The 19,755-nt window shown below is 36.9% G+C and overlaps 1 protein-coding gene and 1 non-coding gene across 5 annotated transcripts in view; both read left to right on the top strand.

Annotated features, from left to right (window-relative positions):
* The first annotated feature begins 5,780 nt into the window (after positions 1–5,780).
* Positions 5,781–5,862, top strand: trnas-uga (transfer RNA serine (anticodon UGA)). Its single transcript has one exon. It is a non-coding gene; the product is annotated as a tRNA-Ser (tRNA).
* An 851-nt stretch (positions 5,863–6,713) lies between these two features.
* Positions 6,714–19,755, top strand: part of rap1gap2b (RAP1 GTPase activating protein 2b) — a 50,192-nt gene continuing 37,150 nt past the window's right edge. For 2 of the 4 annotated variants that reach the window (XM_059526593.1, XM_059526591.1), the window contains exons 1-2: positions 6,714–6,952; positions 10,901–10,936. In XM_059526593.1, coding sequence (XP_059382576.1) covers positions 6,909–6,952; positions 10,901–10,936 — 80 coding nt within the window. In that variant the 5' untranslated portion in view covers positions 6,714–6,908. Of the gene's footprint in view, positions 6,953–7,306; positions 7,431–10,900; positions 10,937–16,871; positions 17,108–19,755 lie in introns of those variants that run through there. The other 2 variants (XM_059526592.1, XM_059526594.1) reach the window with 2 other exon arrangements.

The raw sequence follows: 19,755 nt of genomic DNA, 5'->3' as shown, positions 1-19,755 counted from the left end.
CGAAGTAAAAAAAAAAAAATCTTTAAGCAAGTTAATGGGGCATTTTGGGGACCCCTAGGTAGCTCGGGGCCCAAGGCAATTGCCGACCTTTGCCTAATGGTAAAGTCCGCCCCTGATCTTAATGTTTTCGAGTACTTGTAAATCATGACAAAATTCCCATTATAAACAGTGACACGGGGCAGTGCAGTCGCCTGTCAATGACGTTAGTTACCTTTGTTACCGCCTTTACTGATGTAGTATGGCAAGCCGTTGTAACATTTTATCTATAAGCTGTACTAGTATCTTTTTTCATGTTACTAGTACTTATTTTTTAGACACTAGTATCTTTTCCATTAATTACTAGTACTTATTCATTAGGTACTAGTGCTTATTCATTAACTACTACTGCTTATTCTTTAGGGTGTCTTTTGTAAAGTTACTAGTACTTAATCATTAGATACTAGTACTCAGAGGCGGACAGAGTACACCGCATCATTACTTCAGTAAAAGTACAGATACCCCTTGCTAAATTTTACTCAAGTACAAGTAAAAGTACTACAGTCAGATATCTACTTAAGTAAAAGTACTGAAGTACTTGTTTTTAAAAGTACTTGAGTACAAGAGTACATTTTCTAAATATTGCATTACTACTGCCACAGTGCTTACATTTATGTACAGAAATGTCCTACGTGGAGTTATGAAAAATGTTAATACCTTGGAGAATGTAAAAGGAATTGAAAGTAAAATCAAGTAATTTTCATCTTTTTGTTGCTTTATTTAACATTTCTCGCTTGCCCACAAGGCAATAGCACAATGGCAACGCTCTGACAAACCTCTGCTAGAGTTTAATGGATTTTTTGCACCCACATTTGAACCTGACTGTGTTAAACACACTGCATACTCAAGAATATCAAAGCAAATGCTCAGCTTACATTAATGTGAATATCAGAAAAGAAAATTCAGCTAATCATTGTGTGTACATGTGATTTTCTATGTTTTTTTCATCAATCAAATCAATAAACCTAAACCAGCAAAGAAGGCAATATAGCAATGTTCTGACACACCTCTGAACCTGACCGTGTTATACACGCAGCATAGAAGAGAAAATAATAATGATTAAAGAAAATCAGCTAATCAGCTGTGTTTAGGTCAGTGTACAAAGAAGGAAAAATTAAATTCAGCTCATTTGAGTGACAGTATTAAGCCCCTTCCTCTCACATTGACATACAGGCCAAGGCAGGAGAAAATACTTTCAGCTGAATAACACCATTCTCACAGACACAGTGTGACAACTCTGTGTGTGTGTGTGTGTGTGTGTGTGTGTGTGTACTGTACTTCAATTCAATCAAATGTCCTTTAGTCGTCCTCTTTTTTTCCGTCCACACAGAGACGTGTTTCTGTGAATCCGCACACATTTTTTATCGGATAGGCATTTCGTCCACACGGAATCCGGCGTTTTGGAAGAGTGAAACCGAGTCCCAGAGTGGATAAATTTGAAAACGCCGCCTTTTGCGTTTTCGTTTGCATGGCAAATATATTTTCGATTATATTTTCTGAAACGATGACGTCATCAGCCCACGTTTTGCCCCTAGTCAGACACCGCTACGTCATGTAACAGCAACAAAAACATGTCTATTAGAGAAAAACATTTATTTCATAATGATATTTCCCCCCATTTTAAATTCTTATTATCCAATGAAAGGTTCGATTTTTGTGCATTATTTTTAATTAAAGATCAAAAGGATTAACAATGCAGATTAATTTTCACAGCCTTCTTTGATCATATTTACCAAAGATGTCCATATTTTTGGTTATGACTGTAGCACTGGTGCTGCAGACACTAAATGTTTTTACAATAATATTCTGTACAGGGCACACTGGTGCTACAGACACTGAATGTTTTTACATTAATATTCTGTACAGGGCACACTGGTTCTGCAAACACTGAATGTTTTTACATTAATATTCTGTACAGGGCACACTGATGCTACAGACACTGAATGTTTTTACATTAATATTCTGTACAGGGCACACTGGTGCTGCAGACACTGAATGTTTTTACATTAATATTCTGTACAGGGCACACTGATGCTACAGACACTGAATGTTTTTACATTAATATTCTGTACAGGGCACACTGGTGCTGCAGCCCCTGAATGTTTTTACATTAATATTCTGTACAGGGCACACTGGTGCTACAGACACTGAATGTTTTTACAATAATATTCTGTATAGGGCACACTGGTGCTACAGACACTGAATGTTTTTACATTAATATTCTGTACAGGGCACACTGGTGCTGCAAACACTGAATGTTTTTACATTAATATTCTGTACAGGGCACACTGGTGCTGCAGACACTGAATGTTTTTACATTAATATTCTGTACAGGGCACACTGATGCTACAGACACTGAATGTTTTTACATTAATATTCTGTACAGGGCACACTGGTGCTACAGACACTGAACGTGCACACGATTACTATTGCGTTCCCTCGATTTACTATTTCGTTCACTCGATTTATAAATTGTGCGCACGATTTACTAATTCGTTCCCTCGATTTGCTAAATCGTGTGCACAATTTAGCAAATCGAGGGAACACAATAGTAAATCGAGGGAGTGCAATAGTAATCGTGTGCACGTTTTAGTACATTGAGGGAACGAATTAGTAAATCGTGCTCACAATTTATTTATTTTTTCTTGCATGTCATGTGCGGGGCTCCGTAGAAAAGATACTAGTATCTAAAAAATAAGTACTAATAACTTGAAATGTTGACATGACAACAGTGTCGTGGACAAATGCGGAAGTAGTGTCTAGCGTCCAGCAAACCACTAGCTTGCTTCAAGCAGTTCTTTATTTACTTCTTCTTGCACGTTTTATGGTGGATTGTGTTACTTATTTTTGGAACATAATTACTGTTTTACCGTCTGCCGCTGGTTCTGTCGAAAAGGACAGCTCCCGTAAACGTAAGCGTACAGGCCAACCAAATTCAAGAAGAGTTTGGGACAAGAGGAGAGAAAGAGTGAGGATCAATATCGGTGTTGCATTTTCTAGATGGAAAGAGCTTCGCGACAAACTTCAACTAGAAAGAGATGCCGATCTCGCTTGTGTTTTACTTGATCAACAAGATTAGTATTATGGGGCATACACACCAAACGCAGGGCATCGCATCTCTAGACCTGCACGAGGACAAGTCTGATCCATAGTCTGATCGCGTCTTTGCATTGACTTTCTATGTAACAGTTAATCTACTCACGTAAATCATTGAACTCACGTTTGCTATGTATGCCCAATTATTATGTTTGAATGACACAAGTCTATATATTTGTTGAACAAGTGGTAATCGTTTTCATATCGTCTGATTGATGGCCATCACCGGTTGGGTAGAAGACAACAAATCCCGTCATTCCACGCTCCTTCTTAGCGTCATCAAATCACGTGATTGTTATTGTTTTGGTAGTGCGCCCTCTAGTGGCAGGTCCCACAACCTGTACCTTTAAGTGTAAGAAGCGGTTTGCAAAGGTTGTTTGAAAATTATATATTTATTTGTAATTCCGCTAGGCGACACTAGTAGCGCAGATATGGCATACTCTCACTTTAGTTTCTGACAAAATAAAAGCTCCTCATAAATATAGTTATTGTAAAAATGTCTTCTGGAATTATAATAAAAGCAATAATTTATACTAAAATACGCATATTCCTGCATATTTTTTCCAGTAAGAAATACGACTGGCTGGTAAATTATGACGTATTTTTTAACCCTTCCGGTTCAGTCGTTCAGAACAGTCCTTTCTTAACCATGTTAATTTTGACATCGCGCGTTTGCAAACTATTTAAACTCCGGTCTTAAGAGGAAATGTTTTTATATAGAGACCTCGGATACTTAAAACTTTAAATAGGGATTTCAGTGCATGTTGTCAAAATATGACACCAGCCAGGTAACATACAGTTTTTTACAATCACTTTGTTACTATTTTCAGAACCTTGATGTCATTTTTCACAACTCTAGACACAAAACACACAACCAATGATCAAAATGCAAATTTTTCAAAACTCTAACCCTTTTCTCAATTGCTTGGATACAATACACATAAAACTTAGATCATTTGTTCATTCAACAAAAATCACCTGTTCAATATGACACAACTTAATATCAAAGTGCTACTATTTCAAAAGGCAATCCACACATTACATTTCAAATGAGTGTCTATTCATTTCCTTACAATGATCTAACTATCAATTGATACAACTGCTCAAAATGATAAGTTACTGTTGCATTACTCTTAGTATGGAAACAGACAAACAATCTTCCATGTTTACTGTAAATCATGAACGTTTCAAGATAACGAGATTCATTGTCACCAATTAGCACGGAGCATGAACCAATTAGACTACAATATCCATGGATGTAGCCTAATATTTTATCATAATGCTTCATCAGACACTGTATCTATGGGACCAAATACTGTACCACCTTTTCAGAATATTTACAGTATTGACAGTACTTTTGTGACCAGGCCAAATAGTGGAGGCAGAGGCAACTTTCTAACTGACCAACAAGAGCAGGCTGTGGTCGATTTGGTTCGGGCCAGAAATGATATTCATCTTACAGAAATTCGCCAGCATATCTTGGACAATGAAGACATGTTCAACAATGTGGGATCCATAAGTTTGCCGACTATTGCACGCATACTGAAAAGGCACCAGGTGTCTATAAAACAACTATACCGTGTGCCTTTCGAAAGAAATGCAGACAGAGTGAAGCAAATGAGGACTGAGTATGTTCAGGTAAGTTCAGTTTCAAGATGGCTGTTGTAAAAACATTCACAAAAATTCTACATTGTACAGTAACCTCTAAATCTCTTTCCAAAATGTATTTTTAGAGGGTGATGGAGCTGGATGCTGATGATGACCATCACAAATTCATATATTTGGATGAGGCAGGTTTTAATCTGGCCAAGACAAGGAGGAGAGGCCGGAATTTCATTGGCCAGCGGGAAACCATCCAAGTACCTGGACAACGTGGGGCTAACATTACCATGTGTGCGGCTATATCAGAAGATGGTGTGGTGGGTTTCAATTTCATATCTAATTATTTTTGCTTTGATTCAAATAAACCTATGTTGTAATTGTACAGTACTGTAGTGTTTTGCATCAATATATTACAAAATTTGTTCAATGATTCCACTGTGTCTGTAGTATTCTCTCTACTACTGCAGTACTTTTACAGAGATGTATTTACTGTACATGTAGTACCATAATGAAACCTGTATCACCTATTTTGTTCTACAATATTTAATGATTGTACGAACAATGACACAGTGAAACTATCGTTTGCTTGTGTGTGGGTGATCTATGGTTATGTTTCAATGGTATTTCACAGTAAAGTTGTGTTTTGAACCAATGATTGTGCAAGTGCAAGATTTCTTTAAAGATGTGAATGCGCAAGGCAGTGTTTTGAACATTAGACAGCCTGTGTTACAAGTGATAACCGTTTTGAGTTTTGTGTCTAGAGTTGTGAAAAATGACATCAAGGTTCTGAAAATAGTAGCAAAGTGATTGTAAAAAACTGTAAGTTAGCAAACCCAGATGTAACGTTACATTAAATTGATCTTGTTACCAAAAGCAGAGAACAGTCTGTGTAGAATTCTGAGGTGAAAGCTTTCCTTCTCCCATTCATTTTAAATGTAATAATGACTAACAGATAGAAAATATAAAGTGCGTGAAAATACGTGAAACGTGTCACAAGTGGATGATACATGAAGGTTCTATAGCGAGTGATTGAGGCTTTGCGGTAAGCTGCGATGGCCGAGTGGTTAAGGCGTTGGACTTGAAATCCAATGGGGTCTCCCCGCGCAGGTTCGAACCCTGCTCGCAGCGAAAAAACATACATTTTATTGTTTCCATCGTACCTATTAATCTACAATTTATTTTTGTGATTATATTGATCTTAAAGACAAATAATGCACGGCAAAAGACTAAATGATTCTTGAATGAATTTGTGATTAATTTCAGAATGGCCTTTGTTTTATTTTTGGTGCTCATAACGAATATATTAATGTTTACGTAAATTAATAAAAAAATCTGTCGCTTTCTGATGACCTCTGAAAGTCTTAACTTTTTTTTTTCAGTGAACTAGAAAGAATCGTTGGTCTAAATGAATCTTGCCAGAAGGGGGCGTTAATGTATTTTTGAATAGTGATGTAATTCGTAAATCTAGGCACAATTAATGCTTTCACAATGGGCACAGTCTAGAGCCAAATATCACATAACTGCCAGTCTTTTCATGATAATGGCGTATTGTGAGATCAAATGCAAAATAGATTCATGCTAAAATAGATTATATGCATCTTTCTTTATGCATTCCACTATCCTAATATTAATATTAGTGAAAATAATAGAGTTTGCTGGGTTGCAGGCAAGAAAATGCTAAAAAGAAAATCATGTAGTTTTTCTACTGTATTATTTTTAGAATCACTGTCACTTAAAAGGTCTTCTCAGGCAGCCATATTTCATATTTTATATTCCAGCAGACAGAAGGCCCAGTGGGTCTCTAGAGAGAATGAGATTTTTATTTATTTATGTATTGTTTTTTAAAATACTGCGTTCAGCCCCTCCTCTCTTTCTCCTCCACCCTGTCTTCTACTCTTAACATGTGTGGAGTTGTACGCTGAAGTGAGAGGGAGTGACATAGCGGGTGTGAAAACCCCACACTGTCACACACATCCACATGCACAAAGGGCGAGAAACAGGGTGGAGAATGAAATCATTTCATAAACAGAAAGAGATGCACACGAGAGAGTGAGGAAACTGAAAGAGTGATTGTGAGATACTGAAACACAAGCACAGAGGGACGATACAAGAGAGACAGTGAGGAGGGAGAGAGAGGAAGACGAACTGGAGTTAGAGGCGAATAAAGAGGGACCATGCTGAGGAGGAAGAGGAGCGTATCCTTCGGGGGATTTGGATGGTACGTTGCTCATGTGGAACAGCATCAGCTGTCAGCGATGTAGAAATGTCTGCCAGATGACCTGTGATGTTTATTTATGGTTGTCAGCATGCTTGCACCTGCTGTTTTTAATCTGCATTCATTTGCACTCTCCAATGATGGCTTTGCATTGATTTATAAGCTGAATGATTTACAGTGAGGAATATCACACAATATCGATTTGTAATAGTTCTGTGTGACATCTAAGAGAGAAGATGTTAGGTGTGTCGTAACAGTTGATATAGTAATAGTAGCATGTATGCAGATGAATCAGAGGATATCCAGTAAACTGGACCTGCCCATTTTTCAACTTCAAGTGTTGTTGTTTTTCTTTGCTCACTCATATGGACCAGGACTTTGCAAAAGTTGCTACAGAGCCCTGTTAGTCTGAAATTCATGTATAAACCAAGACAGTTGCTTAGATCATGCCACAGTGGAATATGATGGGGACACTTATTAAGTGAGTAGCAAATATATTTTCTGAATGGAAAAGAAGGTATTGCTATTGCTATTACTCTTTACAAGCTCTAACAATGCATTCACAACTTCCAGAGAAACTTGACCGTAGTGAAAGCCAGTGATGTGTCAATCTCTTGTAGACATACTAATATTAATAAACGAATGATCATTAATGACTTGAATTGAAAGTAGTGTGTTTAGTTGTCTCTTTGTTTTTGTCCATATAATGAAAGGCAATGCATTGACTTGCATTGTTTGGACAAAAAGATAGAATAAAGATACCGGTTAAGTTTCTGTATGATGCTCTGACTGAGATGCTGAATATTTTCTGTAATGTTAAATCATTTAAAAGGAACCGTAGATGCATTACAGTGCACATTAGCGTGATTTCTCACCACTGTCCTGCTTGAGAGCGTTTCACATTTCCTTTCTGGCTTCCCTCTTGAAACCCTGATCTCACACATGTTGGGTAAGTGTGGGGTTGTGATTGTGTTTCGTTGGTATATGTTTATCATTACATGCTGGTATGCATCTTATTTCGATGGTGTGTGTGTGTGTCACCACACAGGGAAACAGTGAATATGAAGGCCAAGGTTCTGAAGGGTCAGAGCGAGTGAATGCTTTATTTATGATGCTACAGTTTCAGCTCTCCACTGAGGCTTTTACAGCTTTCAGCACTCTTCTTGTACTTTCTCTCTTGCTCCTCCTCTACATCTTCTCTACCTGACAACAAACTTTGCTTTCAAGGCTATTTTTAACCCTTTTTAAATCTATTTGGCCTCTTATTTGGTTTGATGTGTTCACAACATTCAGAATTTGCCTAGAAATTGCACTTAGTTCTTAGATTTAGGCGTGGGTTTACACTTACATTTTGGTTTAGGCTTTGCTTTAGGTTGATGGTTAGGTTTTGGCTAAGCAATTGGTTGAGGTTCGAGTTTATTTAGCCTTAAAGTTCACCCAATAGTAAGGTTTTAACCCTGTGAAAACTTTTTTGAAGAGATTTTTGTTAAGCCAGATACAGTTTTAGAGTTTTTAGATGTTAAAAATATATTTTTTCTCATCATGAGCCTTGGCCACAGAAGCTCCCATGGCTTTAAACACAGACAAATAAACCAACTTGCTGTGAGTAACAGTACAGTAGGTGTTTTCATCCAAAGTTGTCTATTAAACCTGTGCGTAAAAGTGGCATATCACATAAAACATTTGCGAATAAAGCACCATTTCTATCCAGTGAGTTGAAGAGACCCAAAACCTAACTTCCTAAAAAACTGGGACTAAATATTACTAAGAAAAATAGAAGTTGCTGCAATAAGCGAAGCCACTTTCGGCCTTTTTTATATTATAAATTGCACCCAAATGTGTTTCCATCATGGTTCATGAACATGTCTTCTAATCGGATAAACTCATCAGACTCAGCTGAGTGCATATGATTTTTATGAGTATTTTTAGAATGTATGAACATCGTGGCATTTCCAGTATATCCAAAAATTTGCATAAAAATAGGTGGATGGATGCATAGCTAGATTACCTTTGTGTCACCCCCTATGTATTATTTGTAAAAGCATAGGCTATATTTCATGTGCTGCAGTAATTCTGTACTAAATGTTGCAAACAAACGAGAATTGCATATAGGGGCCTGTGTCAGCTTTTTGCTGTGGGAAATTCTGTATCATGTAAACACACACACACACATCCACACCCTTCCTCTCTCAGAAATACCCACATCCCCACCACACCCAGTCACTATCACACCATGCTTTTAATAGTGACACCTCAACAGTCACCTCGCACAAACAGATGGTCACACACACACACACACACACAAATCATAAGAGATGCTGATTTCATAAGAGAGAGTAGCCTGCGTGTGAGGTACACTTAAACCACATTTTATTCGATTTTTACATCATTTAGTTGTGAAAGCTCCCTCACTGTGGTGGACAGTGAGATGATGGATTGTCTGCAGTCACCAATTACAGACACCATGCTCATGCAACTGTGCTTTTCCCATCTGTAATACACTTTAAGTTTCACTTTGACATCCATTTATAACCCACATCTGAGTGTGTTGCTCAAAGGAGTGTGCAGCAGTTGGAAATCTCTCTTTTTTTTCATATTGCATGTACATGTGAACTTCATAGGTGCTGCGCCGGCATTGTATTATGTAGGTCCAGTTGGTTTCAAAGTCTCCTGCTAATACATTTTGACACTTGACACTTAAATTCTCCCTTATAATGTATTATATGAGTTACTTTGCAAAATATCAAACCGAAACAAACTGTCTCACTGAATAGGATGTTCCATTCCCTGTTGTTGTGTGTTTTAGGGAATGGGTCTAGTATAATAAAGAAAATGAGACACAATAACCTCAGTTACGTACAGTAATGGGAGTTGACAGCAGTACCCTCACGGACTGCTGCACATAACCGCTCTCATGGTTAGAAATGTCAAAAATAGCATCTATTAAAGGAATATTCCAGGTTCAACACACTAAGATATTGCTGAACAAGTCAATGATAAGTAATGTGCAGGGACTTTGGGAACAACACATAACACATTATTATGAATTTATTATTTTTATTAGTATTTTGTGTTAAGCGTTATTTAAATTTTCGTTTTCTTTCTATGAATTGTGTATATAGAGTGCGTCATAAAGGTAAAAGCTATTCAAAATACTGTTATTTCAACATTTTTGTAGCATTTATAGCAGAAATGTGAGGTTATAAATCACTCAATTCTTCAATCACTTAATTCTTCTGTTAAAACTTGTGCATTTGCGCTGTACATTTTTAAGCATAATGTTGTCATGGTAATGAAACTGTTAAACTGGATATAACTTAACACAGAAAAAAAAATGTGAACAAGTTCTTCACATTTAAATCATAAAGTCTTCTTGTTTTACTGTTTAAACATTCTGTGACTATTTCAAAGTTTACAGATTGGTCATCATAAGTGCATCACGTGTGTTAAAAATAATTAAAGTGATTATTTTTTTTGTCATCATATGACAGTACTTTTCATGCAAAAACTGAGATAAAGGATGTCCATGTGAATTAAAAAATGCTTTCGAGATTAAAAGTCCTAATTTAACACCATACCTTCACTCTGCTGATAAAAGGAAACAGTATGTGACACATAAATGTGTGAAATATCAAAAACAAGCTGGATAAAAATTAACGGTCACACCCTTTTTCACAGCCTGAGTCAACCCTGTTATGTTTTGATGTGATATTGTGGCTAGACGGTGCTGGTGGGTGACCTTTTCTGCATGTCAACATTAATTGGGCATTAAGCTAACATGTCGGCAACAAAATCATACAGGGATGATACATTGCAGAATTGTCCTTTTTTAACCCCTTTTGTTCCTTTCATCCTGCCAGTTCAGCTGACGGGTCGAACCAAGCAAATTACAGCCATCTAGTTTTGTTCCTTGATCCTAAATGCTTTCTTGTCTTATCTCTTCAAATGCAGGGTTGACAAGTCTACCATTAGCGCCCTTCGAGCCCGGTGAGTACTGTCTGCACCGCAGACCCCCCTCTCCTCTCCATCTCCCACAAAAACTGACAGTCTGTATTCTCTTAGCTATCCATTTCATGAAAAGAGGTCAATGAGACGCCTGTTGCTCAAAAGAAAACTGCAGGCAGTGTCGTGTGTATAGATTCGTGTGAACAAAATGCTTAGTTCCTGTGTGAAAAGTATCATCTGTATGTGGTTTTATGTGGCCTCTTTAAGGCTTTTCTACATTCACTCTTATGTAAATGTATATGTTAAACACGAGGACCACACCATTATAAAGTTCTAGTTATTGGTTGTTTTTGAGTCCAGAATAACCAAAGTGGTTGCCTTGTGGCAAAGTGCATGAATCAGATGTTAATTAAGATGTTAATTATTAACAGGCTCATTAGACTGATTCATGAGTCCTTTCAGTTGTTCATTAAAACAAGATCCATTTTATTTGTCATTTTGAACAGTTAGGACTGTGACTGCCTTGATTTGAAGAAAATATTATAATATGTTATTATTAAAGCCTAATATAGTACTTTTTGGGGGGCTGTATGAGTTTAGATATATTAATAATTCATATGTAATTAACATTTATATTATTGAGAATATTTTAAAACATTCTAAGTTGATTAAAATGCTAAAAAAGAAAAAAGAAAAACATGGACATCAATATTTGTTGTTTAAATTGAAGAACATACAGCTCTCCAAACTTCTAGTATCACAAAATTAATTGTGTAACCTGTATTAATGCACGCCTAATTTCTGTTAATAATAAAGTTATTATGAGTGAAAAAAGGCGCAGAACCACAGATCTAATCAGATTGAATCAAAATGTGGCCAACTTTCATATTATAAGATACATCACTGTCATTAAGTAAATGAAGTGAAGTGAAGTGACATTCAGCCAAGTATGGTGACCCATACTCAGAATTTGTGCTCTGCATTTAACCCATCCGAAATGCGCACACACACAGAGCAGTGAACACACACACACACTGTGAGCACACACCCAGAGCAGTGGGCAGCCATTTATGCTGCGGCGCCCGGGGAGCAGTTGGGGGCTCGATGCCTTGCTCAAGGGCACCTAAGTCGTGGTATTGAGGGTGGAGAGAGAACTGTACATGCACTCCCCCCACCCACAATTCCTGCCGGCCCGGGACTCAAACTCACAACCTTTCGATTGGGAGTCCGACTCTCTAACCATTAGGCCACGACTTCCCCAAAGTTCAAATAATCATTTTAGAACAAATATTCAAACCCTTACTTGTTGTAATTCTTATTAATCTGATTTTTATTTAGTTTTCATCCATCCATTGGCAAAATGAAAAATATTTTCTTTCTCATCAGTCTCATGTTCCTTCTGTTTTGTCATGTAGGGTCAGTTTGCCCCAGTAAGAGCTATGCTGAATCTTCATTGGTAACAGCATTAAAGGGTTAATCTGTCCTTTCAAGCCAAATGTTCATATTCATCGTCCACCTGCTTGCCATCCATCCACTCATTCACAGGGTTTAGCTTATTATTCATGGGTGCACATGCATCTCCAGCATTATCCTCACACACACAAACAAACAAACAGGGCTCGAAGATCCTGAAAGGCTCTGATGAAGTGCTTTGGTAAAGTGCTCGGAGCATCAGAGTGGAAAGAAGCGTCGCTCTGTTTGCGTGTATCACTGCATAACCCTGAATAGGGTTCGTGACTGTAGATCATACACATGGAAATGATCCAGTTCTGCCTGATATCGGCCTTTACAGGGCCAATTCATGGTTTGCTTTGAGGTGAATTGATGAAAGGCGAGGGTCATTAGTATTTCCATTGTGTTCATAAGTGTTTGAAGGATGGTGTAGACCACATACCTATTTTTAGAAATCCCACTGGCAAGATGAAAACTCGGGTCCTTTATGTCTGTAGACCATGTATGTTTAGACCATCTGATATTATATAATTTATCTGAATTAGCAAACCCTAAAGGAGTCGGGGTTATTTAACGAAGAATGACACAAATTGCTACAACTTTGCGATGTAATTTTAGTATGGTCTACCATAATCTGTTGCTACGAAATGTAAACGAAACTGAGTGTTTCGGTATGATTCTTTCTTTCAAGAGGTTATAATTAGTGATTTATGATCATTAAAATAATCAGATCATTAATAACAACGAAAATCAGACTATCAACATTAATGAAGAAAAATAGCAACAAGTCGAACAGGAATATATTCTGTTTTTCCGTTTGTACATGTTTACACAGTTTTATTCACATTGGGGATACACTGATCTTCATTTTATAAAATGTGTGATATTTTCATGTTATGGCTGGTAATCAATAAATAGCCGATATTAAAATTAAAAAATAAAAATGTCTAAATAAATACAATTAAAACACTAACTAAAATCCATTATAATACGTTATTTGAAATTCAAGAGAATTTAGGCGTTACAATAAAATATGTACAGTATAAAAAATGGGTATCGATTTAGCTACAGATCTGGGTTGCCAGGTCTACATAACAAAACCTCCACCTCAAGGTTTCGCTTCAAACCACGCAGTAACTTGCATCAACAGTATAAAAGTAGCTCAATGATGTGGGAATATTGCTTAGACTTGGCAACATTGCTACAGGTTTACGCAATTCAGAAATTGAAATTGCTAGTGAATTTCGCAAATAATTACAAAGAAATGACAAGTAACACTTGAATTAACATGAAATTTAATCCAAAGCTACTTGCAAATGTAAGTAAGCATTTGGTGGTACTTGGCCAACATGTTGTTTAGCGTCAGTGTTGTCAAGTCTGCAAATTTCCCACAGAATTAGGCTACTTCAATAGTGTTGTGCGGGTTGTTTTTCATGTCCGTAGGTTGAAGCGACCCTAATAACATGATAATTAGGCTAGTTTTGAGTAGCAGTTGTGTGGGTTTTGTTGTGAAAACCTGGCAACCCGGTTTCCAGTGTAAGTGGTTGATTGCAGAGGTTATTAAGGAAGCTATTTAAGAGGCCTTGTACATGAGAATCCCTCCACTGAAAATATGATATGGTTTTCTTTAGTGATGCACCGAAATGAAAATTCTTGGCCGAAACCGAAAACCGAAAAAGAGAAAACCAAGGCCGAAAACCGAAACCGAAACACCGAAAGAAATTATGCCAATTATTCCATTGCATTTATTGCTATGACCATGTACTAACTTTACTAAAATTAAGACATTGCAATTGCATAAATTAATATTAAAGTTTCAAAGATAATTACAATTACATAAATTATAAAAAACATAAAAATACATAATTACAAATTATGCAATATTTATTAAGCACATTGCAACAATGCACAGTATAAAATAAAATTCAAACTAAAAATGTATCCCACTCATGTGAATATTAAATAATAATGTACAGGCCTACTGGCCTGCAGAAAGGTTTTAAAATGAACTGTTCTCTCATAAAAACAAAGTGCATTTAGGTCAAGTGCATTTGAAATTGTTCTCTGTAGGACTAGAAAGTGCATTACTTCTCCAGTAGGCAAGACTGTTATCACTTCTGGGGATGGGGACTTCAGACAGATAACCATCTAGCTGTTGAGCAGTTGAGCTTGTCATCTGCCTGACATTTGAGAAATATTTGAGAGAGTGTATTTAAATAGGGGCAGGGCATAAATAATTTGTTTTATCAAATTAAAGCAGAAATCTAGCAGAAAATCTAGCAGAAATATGGCTACAATCTGATATTATGTATGTATATATATATGTGTGTGTGTGTGTATATATATATAGGCTACTGTAAATAAAATGTCACATATATAGTAGCCTAAGAACTAGAACAATAGCCAATGTATTATTATTTGAGGCACTTTCTTGCAGAATTTCACTGAAAATATCAGACAACGAGGGTGAATGCCAAGAGACGAGTCTTTTTTCCGCGCTCTGATCTGTCTCCTGCGCTTGGCGCTTCTCCGTCTCCACGCGGGTTCTCCGCATCCAGCGCGGCCTGTATCATTTCTCGTGCCTTATTTCCGCATCCAAGTAATGATCTTTATAACGCGGATCAAGCACATTCGCGATGAAGTGCAGAGGATCCGAAAAGATCTCAGTGAGACGTGTGCTAACAGACTCTATAAGACTGTACCTTTCTTTGTTCTCACTTCGTGGTCCGTCTCAATCTCTTTGTTAGGAGACGCTTTAGTGCTGCGAATAAAGGAATAAGAAGACAGAGAATGTTCTCACTGGTGTGAAGTGAATGTCGCGGGGAGCTCGTGGTCTGCGCTATGCAGGTGCACGTTCAGGTCGCGGTTTCTGTTTGCGTCATCATCACAACATTTCGGCCGTGTTGTTTCGGTGATAAAAGTCTTTCGGCCAAAAACCGAAAATGCTCTTTTGGGCCATTTTCGGCCGAAAATCTTCGGTGGCCGAATATTCGGTGCATCCCTAGTTTTCTGTCATATCCTGTTTTTCTTTCAGCGATGCTGATGACTTTGAGACCCAGTTCAGACATTTTTGTTTACAATCTAATGTGATGGATCATGCTAGCAACCAGGTGGAGGGGTAGCAGGTGGGATCTCCGCATCTAACCAATCACCCACTGCTCAGCCCTGCTTAGAAGGGTGTGGATGAGCTCACGCCTTTGCAAACACGCACATATGTTTCACACATCAAACCTGGCAAGACGGGGAAGTTTGTGCTTATGCAACACAGACCACATGCGTTAGCCTGTTTGTGTTTACATGTATGCAAGTGACATTAAAGCATGCTAAGCTAACAAGAAAACCAGTATGTATTGCATTCTGTTGAAAAAACCCACACAAAACAGCACAGCCATGAGTAAACAAACCAAAACAGGACTTGGTTGCGGAGGTGTTGCTTTATAGGTCTTAAACAGAGTGTGATATCAGCTAGTTATTTACAAGCCGTTTGCTACATTTGCTTAAATTTGCAGCAACTTATAATAATAATATATTTGAATAAATAATAATATAATTGAACTATCATTGTTATTGTTATTATAAGTATTATTATAATTGTTGTTGTTTTATACTACAGTGTATAAAAATAATAATAAAAACTAAGGAAAATAAAAAGACAGTTTTGGATAATAATAATAATAATAATAATTGTAAAAAAATAGTAATGATAATTGTTGACATTTATTATTATTATTATTGTAAATAAAAAAATATATATATATAAAAAGGGCATAAAAGGGACAACATTTCAAATAAATATTAATATAATTAAGCAATATAATTGTTATAATTATCATTATCATCATTATTTTGTTTATTGTATTATATTTTGTGTTTTTTCCAGTGTTGTCCCTAAAATATTTCCCTTTTTTCTTTCAATTATGTATATATTATCCATCATAAAGGTAGGTAATTCTTAATTCTTTAATTACATTATAGAAGACTAAGATAAACTGTTTAATTTTTTTCAATGTTGAAATGTTCTCTTTTCCTATTTTTGAACCTTTGTGTTGACATGCCTGTCAGTCACGTTATATTAATACAGACACCCGTAAGTGTAATTGACACATGAAGCTAGTCTGAGACCTCTTGGCGTGCATGACAGACATGCCAGATCTGCTCTCTGATTGAAGTGTTTGGTGTCTGTGTGTCTTGATATTAGTTTTGCTCATGATTTATTGTCTTGAGTAGCTTATTAAATATTAAAGTATTCAAACTTTGATGCCTATGACTTATTCAGAAGCTCACGGTGGTTTGTGTAATATATGTTGCATCAGTCCATTTATTGCTTCTTCCCCAAACCTGCTGACATATCTGTGTGTGTGTGTGTGTGTGTGTGTGTGTGTGTGTGTGTGTGTGTGTGTGTTTGTGTTTGTGTGTGTGTGTGTGTGTGTGTGTGTGTGTGTGTGTGTGCGTGTGTGTGTGTGTGTGTGGGGCGCATAATCAAAATGAGTGAACAAAGCCGACAGGGCTACTAGGGTGTCTGGGAGGATTTCAAACCCCCCTCCCCACCTCTATGTCGTTCTCTCTTTCTCTCTCTCACTCATGATAAAGTGTAATGCTTTGTCCTTGCGGAGGATCTAAACCCTAAGAGTACAGTTGTGCAATCAGTAGCCAGTGTGTGCTTCTCATTCTGACTATCATTTCAACGGATGGGGAGAACTGGAGACTCATTAACTATAGAAGAGACCTGCACATTACCTTCAAAATGCCTCGGAGGCTCTGGTGAGTTCAGCTGCCTGTTGAGTTTCATTTAAAATCTTCATGACTGGGATGGATTTTGATGCTTGAAGCTGAAATGCATAAAATGAAGTTTCCATATGGTGTTTCTTAGTAGTTCTTAGTGAAGCATTATGCATAAAAGGAGTGTTTCTCATATTTTTGCATGGGCGCAAACTTGTTTTGCGCTGAATAGATGAGTAGAATCTGTGTCAGGTGGTACGTTCAGATTTTGATTGTCAATGTAAAGCACTGTATGGGTGATGTTTCTGCAGAGTGGCTTCTCTTTGATTGCACAAGAGGAGGTTTAGGAAGTATTCAATGTAAGTCAGTTTCAAAGGATTATAGAAGTATTACATAAGATGACAGTTTAAGAGTAAGTGGCTCAGTGCTGCTGGTGTTTCTTTGGGTGTCATTCAGCTCAGTTTGCAGTGCTGGAAGTATAATCCGTTACTCCCCGTAAAGCTTGTCACACGCTCCGGTTCTCCCTGCTTTCTCTGCAAATCCAATCTGGGAACAGCTTCCTCCCCCTAGCCATGAGAAATAGAAACTGTAGCATGTTCCTCTTGATTTTGAGGGTGTCGTTTTTAGACAGCATACAGTTTTTAGTAATGCAGATTCATTAATTCTTCGCTATTTTTATATAATGCTTTATTATCTTTTTATTTATAATATTTTTATTTAACAATGATAAAAAAGTGAAATAAAAATATTCTTAGGATAATGCCAGAAAATAAATCAGAAGATAGTAATATATATATATATATATATATATATATTTATATTTACAAAAAGAAAAAAAAAGAAATTAAACGTACAGTAATGGTTCACCCAAAAAATTTAATTCTGTTATCATTTACACAGCACTGTTATGTTTTGCCATCATCTGTATGAATTTCTTTCTTCCGTTGAACACAAAAGAAGATATTTTGAAGAATGTTGATAACCAAAGAGTTAACGATAACTTCCATAGTAATTGTATTTTTTCCATACTATAGAAGTCTGTGGCTACCGTCAAAATTTTCATTTCGGGTGAACTATTCTTTATACCTTTCAAAGTATGAAATATTATATAATGTCACAAGGTATATGTTTTGAAGTTGAAGTTGATTGTGCATTTTAATTAACTGCAGTCATGACAACTCTCGGAAAGGATTGTAAAATCTTTATTAATGTAAATAGAATGTGCATAGGTTTGGTGTTGGCGGATCAGATATACTATGCTGCTGCAGAGCAAGTAGACTTGCTTCAGATCATAAAATTAAAAGGAAACATGCTGCTGCTGCTAGAGAGAGGAAGATCATCCGGAGCAGATCTAGGCAGGTGGTGCTGGGGAGGTGGTGGGCTATTAGGAGGACACGCATACTCGCATACCTTGCGGACATGCCATTTTTTGAGTACGTCCTGGTTATATAGGAAAATGGTCATGAGTATGTGAATCCGACTGGCTGTGAACATAGAATTAGAGCATGTGTAGAGTTTCCTGGCTGAACTATTCATTAAACTTATCTAATTTATACTTATAAGATATAACCATGGGAATAGCTAAATATTAGGATGCAATATAATTTCGAAAACATAAGAGCTTCTTAGAAAATGATAAAAATGTTCTCTACTTTTAAGTGTGTTCACTGAGCGGCTGGTATTCAATCTGAGTTCATCCTCACTTTTAGTGCACTTGACACTTTATTCATTGTTTGACTGCTGGTCTTCAGCAGACCGAGCCTCTTCCACATCACTGCTCATTCATCCTCTTCCTTTCTCTGTCTGTCCATCCTACAGGAGTCGTGCTTGTCTGATGAAAAATAAATGCATAGCTGGAAGAGTGAGATCCTCTCATAGTGGGAAAAAAAGAGTTACACAACTGTATCGCTTATAACCTGAGACAAGAACTTGGTTTTGTTGTGATAGAATTGTTTGGATTTGTTTCATATTGCAGTTTTAACATTAAAAACTCATCCAGCACTATTATGCCTGTATGTTCGCAAGCATGTATAAACATTGTGTGTGTGATTGTGATCTAGTTAAGTTTTATTCCCTCTGCACCTCAGTTTCACATGGCCCTATTAAGATATGAAGCTTATTTCTGCTGGAGGCAGTTAGGCTAAAGACAGCAACAAATCAAAATCAGTTTGTGAAAGAGGAAGAGTCGGAATGACAGCTCCTGCTGAGAAATCTCATTGTCATGTTACAAAACTGGGTTATAAAAGAAAAGCAATTAGACTAATCACAAACTGAGCCCTGCCCTGCTAAAAGACCACCGTGACTGATCAGCATATGTTTTTTAACTTACTAGCTAGCTTCATCAGCTTGAACCAGTTTAGAAATTCACACCGGTTGTGTAGCATTGTCCTTATTAAGCTTCTAAACTAAATTTAACATGTAACTAATGCCACTTATAGGTACAATACATGTATGTGCCTGTAAACTGTTTTGTTTTTAATGGAATAGTTCACCCAAAAATGAAAATTTAGTAATCCAGACAAATCCAGTCCATAAATAAACATCTTACAAAGTGAGAAGTTGCATGTGTGTAAGAAGCAAGTTATGTGGATTACTTGTTTTTATCAGCTGATTTTTCATCCTGACAGCACCCATTCACTGCAGATGATCCATTGGTGAGCAAGTGATGTAATGCTAAATTTCTCCAAATC

The sequence above is a fragment of the Carassius carassius genome, chromosome 36 (assembly GCF_963082965.1).
Source record: "Carassius carassius chromosome 36, fCarCar2.1, whole genome shotgun sequence".
In the NCBI taxonomy this organism is placed as follows: Eukaryota; Metazoa; Chordata; class Actinopteri; order Cypriniformes; family Cyprinidae; genus Carassius; species Carassius carassius.
This window is presented reverse-complemented; position numbering and strand designations above follow the sequence as displayed.